At 32.8% G+C, this 13,727-nt stretch overlaps 1 protein-coding gene across 4 annotated transcripts in view; it reads right to left on the bottom strand.

Annotated features, from left to right (window-relative positions):
• Gpo1 (glycerophosphate oxidase 1) overlaps positions 1-13,727 on the bottom strand; it is a 39,753-nt gene that overhangs the window by 12,399 nt on the left and 13,627 nt on the right. For all 4 annotated transcript variants that reach the window (XM_089239217.1, XM_089239220.1, XM_089239218.1 and 1 more), the window contains 9 exons: positions 12,474-12,598; positions 9,480-9,577; positions 8,080-8,243; positions 4,701-4,862; positions 4,326-4,470; positions 3,983-4,068; positions 2,276-2,383; positions 2,015-2,149; positions 253-431 (listed from right to left, as the gene is read on the bottom strand). In XM_089239217.1, coding sequence (XP_089095343.1) covers positions 253-431; positions 2,015-2,149; positions 2,276-2,383; positions 3,983-4,068; positions 4,326-4,470; positions 4,701-4,862; positions 8,080-8,243; positions 9,480-9,577; positions 12,474-12,598 — 1,202 coding nt within the window. The remainder of the gene's footprint in view (positions 1-252; positions 432-2,014; positions 2,150-2,275; positions 2,384-3,982; positions 4,069-4,325; positions 4,471-4,700; positions 4,863-8,079; positions 8,244-9,479; positions 9,578-12,473; positions 12,599-13,727) is intronic.

Raw genomic sequence — 13,727 nt, 5'->3', positions numbered from 1 at the left:
ACGTATTATTCATGATTGAAAAAATTTCTCTTTGAATTAACTTTCTTTTATTAATTTACATATCTTTCAATTTTTTTTCCAATAATAATTAATAAAAAAAAATGAAAAAGAATTTAAAAAAAATTGCCTCACAACTGAAAGACTTCTCATGTTGGATAATAAATATTTTGCTTTTGAGGTGTCCATGAAATCATCACTCAATTATACTAATTATCATATATTTACACATATTTCAATATTAGCAATTAATACCTCACTATCGAATCCAAAATCTTGCACCAATCGAATGAACATATTTGGAGTCCAACCCCTAGCTCCCTCAAGCAACAATCCATCAGTCTGACACTCTAATGGTGGATTCAAATTACAAGCTTGAACTGCTGCATCAACAGCTTCTTTGGCCATGACACGATAAGTAGTCCATTTTCCACCTAAAGGAAGGAAATCAGAGCAAATAAATAATAAAATTTAATTAATATCCTACAATATCTTTGATTATAAATATACACATTTGTTTTAGATAATTGAAATGTTCCAGAATCTTTGGGGGCACAGTTCATGGAATGCTCAAGTTAAAAGCACAAATTTGCATCATGCGTGGCTGTGATTTGCATTTCTATCTTCTAAAAAAGTTCTTATTAAATATGTATTTGCTTATTATTAAGTATGTATTTGCTTATTATTAAGTATGTATTTGCTTATTATTAAGTATGTATTTGCTTATACAGTATGAGAAAACATGTGATGTTGTAAAATTAATTTTACTATGACCATCTTTGACTTTGATTATGAATTTCACACATTGCATAGGTAAGTTTCTGGCATGTATCAGACCTCAACCATGGCTTCGATTTTTGTTGCTGCAAAGAAATAGTCGCCGGCTTGAATCTGGATAGCTTCTTTTTTTTAATATGACGCCATAATCTCTTGATGGGATTAGCATCAGGTAATATCAGTTTTCAAAATGTGTGTTGTAGCTACAAAGGGGGGAACATTGCCAATTTTTTTCAAGGAAGGCTCACAAAACAGAGTATATTAATATTCCTACATACGTGAGAGTATCACAGATATATGATGAACAAATCAAGGGTGCAGCATGGTAATGATGGCATGGAGAAAAAAGCCATAGATAAATTATATCAAAAGCAATGCCAGCAAACTATGATACAGCAATGGAATTCCAGGTGAATGATTGTTATGAAATATAATCAAGTTTGGGGACTGCAAAACTTCAGTGAACAGAAATTGCTTGATTAAACTTTTACATGTTATACCATTTTGAGGCAACTAACATTTTCTCCAGGAAATGCTTTGGGAAATATTTTTTCTCCAAAAGTAAGTTTTTTTTTGCAATTATGGTATAAATTTTGGAAATTTAAAAACATTTCAAGAGTCTAGAGCATAGAAACTCTGGATCCTCCCTGACGATTCTGAAGACTTTACTGAATTTCAAGGTTCTTTGAATGTCCTTTCAACCTATTCCCTTACAAGAGCAAGATTTCTCTGCCTGGAGTAGATGGAAGAAATAAATTCAAGCTCTCCCTTCTTTCAAGGTTCTTCATTGGTAACCCTATGAATGGGAATTGGTTTTTTCTTTCACCTCAGCATTTTTTCTTTTCTTCCTCGCTATGGTTTGACAAGTAAAAGAAGAACACAGTATCACATATGGAAGGGGTGGAGAAGCTGGAAGGAAAAATAAAGGAATATCTGCTCTACACTCATCTTTTTTCCTTTTATTTCTTAAATTTTATGAAAGATATCAGGTTCAGAGATCTATCGCTGGTACTTAAAATATATATTGTTCAAATTTATTGTCAAAAGCCTTTACATAAAGGGGCTAAAAGAGTATGCCTGTACATGATAAAATTATTCAAAATCATTTATTCAAAATACATGAATTAATATATCAAAGAGTAAATAATATTCTTTGCCCGATATAATCACAAAACAAGAACAACGAAAAAAGTATTTGCCTTTTTTTCATTGTTCTTGTTTTGTGAATACATCTATTCACCTGCCACTGTGATCAAATTACTGTTGCTAGTATGAATAATGTGATTTCTAGCTAATGCTTCGGTAGACCCTTTGTCTGGATTCAATACTAAAGGCCTGATTCCACTCCATGCAGACATCACATCGCCACGGCGAACTTCAAAGAAAATATTAATTGCAAATATAATATTAAACATAACACAATCTATATACATATTTTCTCAAGATAATGAGTCAATACCAATGGACACACAATCAGAACTTTAGATGCACAAAAAATTACCAGTAATTTCAGAGGTCAGATAGTTTTTCACTTCTTGCAGTATAAACTGTATTTCATCTTCAGTCGGACAAGGGTTATGAGATACTTCACATGGTCTATCAGTGGTACCTGTTAAACAAATGATATTTATATATATTTATACTTGATGAAACAAAATACATACTTTTCAAGCATCATATCTAAAACAATTTATCTCTTCATTATTAAAAATACATATTTCTACAAAATATATCAGCAAAAAAACCAAAATTACACTAATTTCTTTAATATTTAACATATAATGCCAATCATAATAAATGAAATTAAACTTAAATAAATCTATCAAAATATGATTAACATTTATTTTGATATTTCCTAAACATGAAACACTTCAATATAACCTATATGCCTATAATTAGTGAATAGCTGGAGAAAGCTTCCCATGCATCTCTCTATCCAAACAAATCTGAGAGTAGCTTGTATATCCCACACATTTGTTATAAATTTTTCCCCCTAAGATCTTTTGAGCAGTTTTGTTCTCTTGAATTAAAACCATTTATTGGCTTAAAAACATGATATAATATTCCATCTTTACTTACCTAGCAATTTTATTTAATGATTTTTTTAACACTGTCTTTATACAGAAGATTTACAGGCACAGAAAAAAAAAACTGATACCTTGTTTTGTTTGATTTTACAATAAGTGCATGTGGGATTGACTGAAATTACAAAACTTAAACTTTAGAAGTGTATTTAACAGTGCATTATACATTTTAAAGAAAGGCACACAAAGGGGGGGGGAGATTTTTTTAGGCACAAAAGGACTGTACAAATAAATCTTCATGCCTAAAAACTTTGCAGAAACTTTCACATAAAATATACATTTTCTTATATGAATTGATAATGGTAATTCATCAAAAACATATACAAAGGTCACAATAGGCAAAATGCTCAACGAGGTGGCTGAAAAAAAAAAGATGCTCATAAAAAATATGGATGTCAAATATATCTAAACTACATAAAAAATACTGCAACCCAATAAGAGAAATAAAACACCATTAGTTATGATAAAATATAATAAACTGATTATGAAAAAAATTTATGGTTGTCCTACCTAAGTAAGGATAGCTTCTCAATTTATCCCAATATGTTTATTGTATTTCTTTTTAAATGTGTCAATCGTGTTAGAATTCATGACCCCGTGGTAAGCTATTCTATTTATTTACAACCTTACGAAAGAAATTCCCCACAACACTACAACCTGGAATGGTGCTGGAATGGCTAGACAATGAATGCAGTTGTCATAAGTTAACAAGTGGCACAGTTCGATGATGAGGACCAAATGAACATATTGCCTTGGTTGGTTCTGAAACTTAGGTAAATTGAACTTCTTGTTTAATTTAGACCACGACTACCAAAAGAAACATTTTATGAAGGTCAGCATTTGTAATTTTTTGTCAATTTTTGTGTAACGATCATTCAAAAATGTCTTAAAAAAGAAAGATATTCTGCCAAAAAATATGTCTTAGCATGGTTTTTCAGGATGCTCCTAATATAAACCCTACCCCAAAAATAAGCTCTAGTGCATTTTTTTAAGCAAAAATTGTTATAAGACTGGGTCTTATTTTTTGGGAAACATGTTAAGTTTTTTGCCTGAAATGAGAGAAATTCATGGCATTGAACAATAATCCTGAAAAAAAATAATGATTTTTTTTAGCTCTAACTTACCAGCAATTGTCATTTTTTGCCATGGTAGAAAAAATATTACTCGACCATCACTAGTTGCAGGATCAAGTAAACCCATATTTGATGGACTGAAAAGTTCAAATCAATCATTTAAATGATTTGTGTGAAGATACACATATAAAATTCACCATCAACTAAATTGTATTAAAAAGTGAAAAATTGATGAAGTTTTCCAGCATTTCAAACTATAATTAAAAATTATTTAATTATTCCAATTAGATAACACTTTGAAAATTATTACTTATAAATATAGCCCAAGTCTAAATGGCATTAAATGACAAAATTAAAAAAAAAAAAAGGAATAGAAACAAGAGAGCAAATAGACCTGTAATAGTCAGGAAGAATTATATGAACACCAGCACTTGGTTGACAAATTAATGAACATTTTTCATCATCCATCCTCCTGATTGAGTCAGTAAAAGGTCCAGTAGCATTTATAACTGCTTTAGCATGTACTTCCCATTCTTTATCTAGATATCACATATAAATTTGATATTTTAAATCAGTTCTTTTGCACTGGGAAAAATATCATAATATCACGGAAGAAAAAAAACAACTTATATTATATATTATACTATGAGACATTTAAATTATTTCAGCCACCCATAATAATGTTGCATGAACCTCTGGTTTCACAAAAGTATGATTTTTTGACTAAAAATATACCTAAAAAAATTACAGTAACTCTAAAAATAATTACTTGTCAACATGTCTTTGACCTTTGCACCACATATTTTCTGATTACCATTTTCATCATCTTTTTTTAACAACGATGTTACAGCAACATGGTTGGCAACTACAGCACCCATCCTAGCTGCAGTCATAACAATAGCTACATTCATTCTAGCATCATTATGCTGACCTAAAAAAATAATCAATAAGAAAAGTTTACAATACAGTTTACTCAAAATTATTCACCCAAATAATAAAAACAATACTAAAAATAACTTTTAGACTTGTGACAAAAACTTTAACAGAAATATACAGTTATAACTTATATAGTGTTTTTTCACATCATACATTTGGAATGCAGATACTCATTACTATTTACATTCGTTGTAGAAAATGTAATGCATGAATTGGATATTCAAACTTTTTCCGAGGTTCTAAAACCTGTATGTACCTTCCCATGCCCTATTTCTATCAAGGGAATCACATTATTATTAATGTTTTTAAAAAGAGAAAAAAACTTACTGTGAGTAGTATTAGAAATTTACAAAAATTCTTGCACCTTCCCAGGGAAGAGTACCACAGTTTTGACAGCAACTGTAATGTACTACATATTTCAAAAATGTAAATTGACGAGAGTCTAGCTGCAGTGTTGAGTAGGTTGAACATTGTCAGAACGTGCATGCACGAATAGGATAGGAGATTTCTTACAGTAAAGTGTGTCTCCGGCTGTTTCGTTTGGCAACTTATCGCCAAACGTATAATATATAGTATATATAAGGAGCTATATTATTGTCAATTTGATGCAACTGAATCACATTTAAATTAAATTAGAAAAAAAATGAAAGAATTGTTTTAGTGAATCAAGAAATGATAGCAGGGCCTAGCTTCACAAGGAGCTTGCTCCGTGAACTGTTATTATTGCCAACTTGATGCAGCTGAACTGCATTTGGATTAAATCAGAAAAAAATGAAAGCATTTTTTAATGAATCAATAAATGATAATTCATTGTATGGGGTTGCGTTCTGACAATGTTCAACATGCTCAACACTGCAGCGAGATGTTTCAGTAAATTGTATTTCCGAAATCTAATTATTTGGAGGTCTACAACCCTTACAGCAGCAGCAATGACGGGATAGCTTGCCTAACTCGATGCCTCATGTATTTCGAGAATTCTGCGATATCTTTCCTCCTTAAAACCCTCTTATTTTGGCAATGCCAAACAAAAACATGTTTTTAATGATGCTTCACCTATGAACATGTTTTTCACTCTCTCCCTTCAACCTATCAGATCAACTGCCAGCAGGCGGAGCTAACTTTCTTCAAAGTTTGATAATAAAAAAAAGGAGAAAGTTTTTCTTTTCCTTCCCTTCAGGGTAACAAGAATATGCTAACAATATAAATAATAGAAAAGATAGAGCATTTCTCTTCTGTGTTTTTATTTTTTATGTTATTCTTTGAGTTGTAGGGAGGGAAAGCATTATATCAACAACATGAAATCAGAAGAAAGTAATCTCCTTGAAAAAAGATGTAGTATTTTGAAGAGGGTTTAGTGATTTCCACTGAGGCAGTTATAATGTGGATCAGGGAAATTTTAAAAACTGCTTTAAGGGTTAATATTGTGGTAACTAAAAGTTTATAAAAAAAAATCTATTTATTTGAAAAACTTTTTTCCCTTTTCTAAAAATTTCATCAAAATTCATAGGGTATAAATTAACCAGTGTTAAATGATGCAATGTATGTTTTTGGTAAGTTTTTCTACTTCATTTTTCTATCAGACAAAATATTTTAACCTAATTATCATGATTAATAAAAATTTGATAACCCTTTGAGGGGCACTATATAAAAAAAAATGTTTTTGGCTGAACTAACTTCATATAGTTGATACACAGGACGCATATAAATATGTTTTGCAACTATTCTTTTATTTTCATCAAAATCCAGCGAACAACAGGTGGTCGCACAGCAGTGACACCGCACACTTAGAACAGTGAAAGTTTCCCTAGGGTGTAATGCAGGAAAAGCAACATTTTGTTTGAAAAATTCCCTTTCCACCGATTTTGTAGGCCAAAATGATCAACATAAGCATATTGGCAGATGGTAAATCTTTTTCAATGAGATGGCAGTGTAAATTTTCCTTCTTGAGTGGCATATAAATTTATTCGAAATGCCAAATTTTCGATCAGTGGCACTGAAAAAAAGAATAAGAACATCAAGATTGGCGATGTATCCGGTATTGATAGAATTTACTGAGATGGTCCCACTTCTTCCTTGAAATCTGGATTTTGGTTTTTTCTCCTGAACCATATGAAATTGTCGAGAGGATCCAGGCATTGGACAGTGTATACATCAGCATCATTTTCGTGATAATCCATGCAGTAAGCTTTGTTTTATTTTCTTTATCTGGTGTATCATCAGATGCATTAGACTCCAGATCAGAGAGAAGCTCTGAATTTAGTATAATATTGCTTCAACTGTACTTAGGAATTTTATAGGCATTTCACCACCAATAAAAGTAATAAATGCCCAATAATCGGTTGGGGGGGGGGGGGAGACTCAAGGCAAAATAAATTCCAGAAAATAAAACTAAAGCAGTAGAGAGAGCATAGAAAGTAGTCATCAAAAGAAAAAGCTGCTTTAAAACTACTAGAATGAAAGAATGGTTATGTGCTGGACAAAAAATAACATATGTTGTGTCTTCCATTCTAACCCCCGAAATTTCCACCACAAATACACATCTGAGATGTTTCAACACCATTGCTGCTGTCACCCATTTTCTAGTAAACAAGAAAGAGGGGAGAAAATGAAGAAAAACAAGGTCGCTTCGTCTCAGAGGGGTGGTTTCACACTGACGTCACTTGGTGTATCTCATTGCTCTAGGTGTGCGGTGTCCTCAGTATGGAACCACCTTTTTAAAACTTCCATAATTTGATTTTAAACTATTCTTAAGTTTATCGAATGGCTTGATTTCAACAAATAGGGCAAAATCTATAAAAAAACCATCAATTTTTGAAGAAAAAAAATTTTATATTAGGAAATAAATTTTAAAACAAGTACCATAAAAATAGAGAAAATGGCAGATTTTTTTACCACTTGCAAAACAAAACAGTATGATGCTGCCATCTCTGACAGAAAATCTAAATCTTAAGCTATTTAATAGGATTTAAATGATTACTGTGCGAAAATTAGTTATTTTTTGATGGAATTTTGAAAAGGTGGTTTCGCTATGCCAGAATCACCGCGCCAGAAAGGGATAAGCCAATGGATACTGAATATTAAAATTTTCTAACATTTTCAATATACATAGGAAGGCTTTCATTCAAATCAATTCAAAATTTTGTCATGATTAAATAATAACAAATATTTGCAACTTTTTTTTCCCTGATATATCTTTAAATTTAATATCATACCATCATAATAGACTAGAGCTCCACATAATTTTTCTTTTTTTAGCATTGGGAAAAGTTCAAGAGCTTTATCTCGAGATAAAAAATAACTTGATTTTACTTGTTGCCGTCCAGCAACAAAGTCATATGCCTTGATTCCTACCCAATAATATGGAACCTGCCACCACCTGTATAAAAAAAGTAATTCACCTAAATAACTCAAGTCATACCACACACACATGATATCTATGTAATTATGTACAATGTACACATTATTACCATCCATTATAAATTACTATTGTGGTGCACTCATGCACACACAGACAGGCTCAAGTCTTGGAGAAAGTACAAGGGCAAGTCATGGAAGACCAAAACAAGTAATTTTTACACTGAAACATGTACATAGTTAAGATGCAAATGCATAAGATAATGCAAATGCAACTAAACATTGCAAAAGGGGTGGACCCAGGGCTGCAACTAGGGGGGAGCAGGCGGGTCTTATGCCCCGGGTGCTGGACGGAAGGGAGTGCCAAATGCACACTTTAACTGTTGCTTCTTCTATATTACGTGTGGGTGCCAAAATGCGTTTTTGCCCTGGCTGAAAAAGTATCTAGTTGTGACCCTGCCTGGAACATGATCTTCAATATGGGTCAATGTCTGAAGACAGATATTACTGTCAATGAAAACACTATATACACTCACTCTAGTATAGTTATAGTTATGATTGATACCTTTAATTAGAGAATTATGGATTTTCATTTCAGACTGACTTATTAATTTTGTTTTGGACCTTTTGGAGCACCTTTTATTTGTAAATTCACTTTGTTATGTCTCAGTTATTTTATACATTCATTAAAGCTAATTAGACTGAAATCTACAGATTATGGCCAGTTACAAGTGGCTACAAATGTTTTCCACAGGCTGTAGTATCAGAAAACCATGGGCGGAGATACTGCCCCCCACCCCAGCAAAATAGTGCTATACTATACAAGCATTTCAGTTTTTGTTGTTTTTGAAGAGCAAACCTTGCAGACTGTTACAAAAAGTAGTCTTCAAAGTTTATTATCACTATTATTTCAAACGAAGAGTGAAAAAAATTCTGTTACAAAGGTTATTTTGCTTGTCTTGAATCAATGTGGTGTGAATATGGATAACTATTTTATCTTCAGGCACTGGTGCCTGACACATATTAATCTGATGTATTTTCATTATGATACATCTATGGGGGGGGGGGGCTGCTCTAGATGTACCCTTTACATTGAATAATGTTGCTTCATCCCAATGACTGAAGGGAAGGGGAATCACAAACATCACAGTATCTAATAAAAAATAATGTTTTCACATATTTTGAGTGATGTTTGCATTTTTAACTGAATATGAGTAAGTTATTTACTCAGATATATGTTGGATTGTTTATAACTAACCTGTAAATTGGCAGCATAATTGGAAGTGGATATGAGAGATGAGGAGCAATAGCCAATAAGTTTGCTCTTTCATGTAGCGCTTCTTTTACCATGCGGTACTGAAATTTTGAATCAGAAATAGGTTAATTTTTCAATGTATAGCATGTTACGTTGATGATTTTATCCATAACACAGAAAATTCTCTTATCTTACATGTAATCCTCTTTTATGAAGCCATTAAATTGTAATTATAAATGATAAGTTGCATTTTTGAATTAAAATAACATACGCAGTATCTGAAGTTGGAGCACCTCTTAGGAAACTTTGGGAACATTTTAACGAGGAGGTGGGGAGAATTTTTGACACCATTTTAAAGGCAGAAAATCTCAGCATAGCTTTTTGTATAAAATCACTATATAAATATTTATACAGCATTCAAAATGAGGTGGTCCGCTGGTCCCAGGCCACTGATTAAACAATCTGACAACTGAGAAAAAAATTCTGGTGGTCTGCGGAACCAGTAATGAAAATTTTCACCCCTCCCCTCCTTCAGCGATGATACATAGATAGCGGAAGGATCTCCTATGGGAGAATCGCTGATACGTCGAACAATTGACTGCAGCTCTAATTGTTTTTATGGTTTTTGCACCCTTTGGTGGTATATCAGACACATTCTTCTAAAAAATACAAGTAATATATTAGGGGTCATTGAAGTATTGTGTAAGCATTGATGGGGGCAGGACTTCTGATTTGCTGACTTTTGATGACAAGGAAGGAGGGTGAATTTGGATGATGCTTAAGTCATCAACCACCCTTTATAAAAATATGAAATATTCTTAATGGCATCTTACTCGGTACATCAAAAACAAGAAAAACCTTTCGCTAGTTTGTGGGTACCCCTGAACTAACATTCTACCTATTGATAAGTCCCCTACAGAGACATAATGTTTTGCGGATCCAACTGATCTGGAAATGTGTCTGGGCAGCTCAAGTGCTCTGGAACTGAGCCATGCATCACTCAAGTGATTCGTAATTATGCCATGGAGGATCACCTAAGTACTCTGGGAATGTGCTGTGGGTAACTTGAGTGATGTATAACCACACAGAGGGGCCATTTAAGTGCTCTAAAACTGTACCACATGTCACTCAAGGGATCTTTAAATGTGTCATGCATCGCTTAAGTGTTTTGGAACTGTGTCATGAGCCACTTAAATGCTCTGGAATTGTGTTATGGACCACTTAAATGGTCTGTAATTGTGCCATAAAGGTCAGTTAGGCAATCTGTAAATGATCGCTTTGTTAATATTTGCAAAATTAGGTTTGAGGTGGTGGTCCACAGTCCATGAGTTCAGCATATATGGCTTAGAGGATGGGTCACAATGAGTTTTTAAAAATAAATTTTGAGTTCTTAGCCTTCAAATAGCATTGAAATTAACAAATTGATTAAAATAACACATTAAGATATTTTCTTTCAAAATTTCAATTTATTTTTAAAATATTTTTTGCATTAAAACAAACTTTTGATTGTCTGGGGGAGGGGGAAACATGAGTCACCCTATGCCACCTCACATCTCTGATGCTACCATTAGGAGGCAGGGGCAGAGCTGACAAAATTTTGCTGACAGGTGGGAGGTAAAAAATGTTTAAAAATTTGCTGACGTAATACTTGAACGGCCCCCCTTACTCTTGTAACATTACTCTGTTATAAAAATTTATATTGATATGTAATATACGGTAAAACCTCTTTCAACAGACACCCTTCAGATGCAGTCACCCCTCTTTTACGGATAAATATTTTTGTCCCGTCTGTGTCTGCAAAAGAGGTTTTACTTTATATACATATATACTTCATTTAATAAAATACCGGATGCACCCATCTTTCGGGAACATTTTGATATCTCCTTGAGATGGAAAGTGAGGTGCGTTTGGTCCTTCAATATCGAATGTTCAACTATTATTCAGAGCAAATTTTGTTTAGCAGAACACTCACAATGTCTGTAAACCAGTATGTGTTTGTATTCACTAGTCTGTAGGACCAGTGACTTTTATTTCTCAATTCTAATGCTGATAAATATATATTTACATAGTGATTTATATACATACATATATCTGTATATTTTCATATTTAAGAAAAAAAAGTTCACCAGCCAAGAACAATATCATATTCTTTTGTTAAAAAATGTAAATAGAAATGGTTCTGTTGTAGATGTTTAGATAGCCTGTCATGATGCTTGAGCAGTTTGGTCACATGTTTGCACAAAAATAAACATGTGCACTACAATTTGTGTAAAATATTCTAGGGATATATGAACTGAAGTGATAGGGTTTGGACTGATTTCATTTGCTCTTAATTTCTTTCTAATCATTCCCCCCCCGCCATTGTTCAGTATGACGTTCTCGAAGTTTCATAGCTTTCTGATAGCTAGTTCACCCTGTAGACAGTGCAGAACATGCAAACTTTAATTATAGACACCTTGTTATATATAGCTTTACTGAATAATGCTTTTGATATTTGCAGAATAAACACTACATCATTCTATAATTAAAAAGAAAAACAAAGTTTTAAAATTTGACAGGAATGACATACAAGCTGAAAATTTGAATGCCTTCAACTGAATTGAAAAAGTTACACATAATGAATTTTTTCACGTTTTGCATAAGCATGTATGCTATGAAGCATTAGAAAAATGATGAGCTGTAATTCCTAAATAGATGGAATTACTGAAATTAAATGATGCTTGAAAGCAAGAAATTAGATATCACTTGAAATCACATTAAAATGTAATGTTTTTTTACCCTTTGTCTATTAGAAAAAAAATTCTTTATATGATAAGTTTCAACTTTCCATATATTTCTGCAATGTTTATTAATTTATTTCAAAATCAATATATTTTAATTTTTAGATTATGTCCCTGCTACATATAGGCTATGTACTTATCTCTGATTCCATTGAATTTCTGGGTAAATCCATTTATGTAACAACATACAACGTGTAAGTTTTATATGAATTGATACCTGCTCCAAGTCTAAATGCATAATGGCTTTTTGTAAATACCGTACGCCTCCATGTATAAGCTTTGTGCTGCGGCTACTTGTACCAGAAGAGAAATCATCCAGCTCTATAAGAGCTGTTTTTAGCCCTTAGAAGAGAGAAATGGTTTTATTAAATCAAGTAGGACAGAACATATATTTTAATAACAATGTACAGAGTAAAATAAAAATTATCTTTCATAAAAGAAAAATAAGCACAATATATACTCTGCATTCTTTAATATTTATATCTTTTATCATCCAGTTGTCAAATCACACATGTCTGTATTCATCCTTAGGTGGAGTTAAATGTTCTATGTGCAAATTTACAAGTTTTAACCAAATCTTAGAAATTTGTGTACATACAAAACCAGGCCAGACATTCGCTTTCAGGCAAGGTCTTCTGATATCATTTTGTGGCAATTAAAGTTCTTTGTAGATATTATTGGCTTGTTGTCACTCACAAGAGAATGCGAACCTTTCATTCATTGATGCCTATCTATACGGATCAAAGTTATGTGTAGCCAAAATCCTGAGAGGAAGGGGGAAAAAAAAAAGAGAGAGAATTTTGTCTTTAAAGCATCTACCCTGGGCTTTTTCTTCTGTCATAGGCAAAGATAGACCTGAAAGTCCGGGGGGACATGATGATGTCAATTCATATATACACATATAGATTTGATCAGTCAACTCCACCTGTGATGCTGGGGGGTATTGCCCCCCATGCCCGTCCGCCCATGCCTCTTGCGCGCCAAAATGCTTATATTGTTTTAATGTCTGGTTGTCAATCCAAACATAATGAGCATCTGTATGTTCTTTGTACGAATTCATATACCTTGATCAATTTACCTATACACTAAACAAGACCCAACATTGCCAACAAGGCAGGCAAGTCACTATTGCAAAAATTTAACAGTAATTACAGTTCTCTTCACAAGAAGTTGTACCAGGGAGAAGGTGATAGATTGTGGGGAGGAGGAAAATAATTCTCTCCATCATTGGAAAAAAAAATTAAAGAAATACAGAATGTGAAACGTTACAATATGAACAGTTTCTTTTTGAAAAATTTCTTTTCATTCAAAATATTTGAACAGCAGTGGAAAGCATTGAGGCTTTTAAAAGTTTTCAAAAAAAGTCATTCAATATGGTAAAAGATGCTGCCTCTCTGACTGAACAAAACAACCCCCTCCTCTTTTCTTTGTATGAAGTAGAATAATTAAACTAACAAGATAAGGGGAGACA

Source organism: Pholcus phalangioides, unplaced genomic scaffold, assembly GCF_987345545.1.
Source record: "Pholcus phalangioides strain wild (caught in Gottingen) unplaced genomic scaffold, Ppha-v1.0 ptg000011l_1, whole genome shotgun sequence".
Classification (NCBI taxonomy): domain Eukaryota; kingdom Metazoa; phylum Arthropoda; class Arachnida; order Araneae; family Pholcidae; genus Pholcus; species Pholcus phalangioides.
Note: the sequence above shows the minus strand (reverse complement) of the source record. Positions and strands in the feature narration are given on the sequence as shown.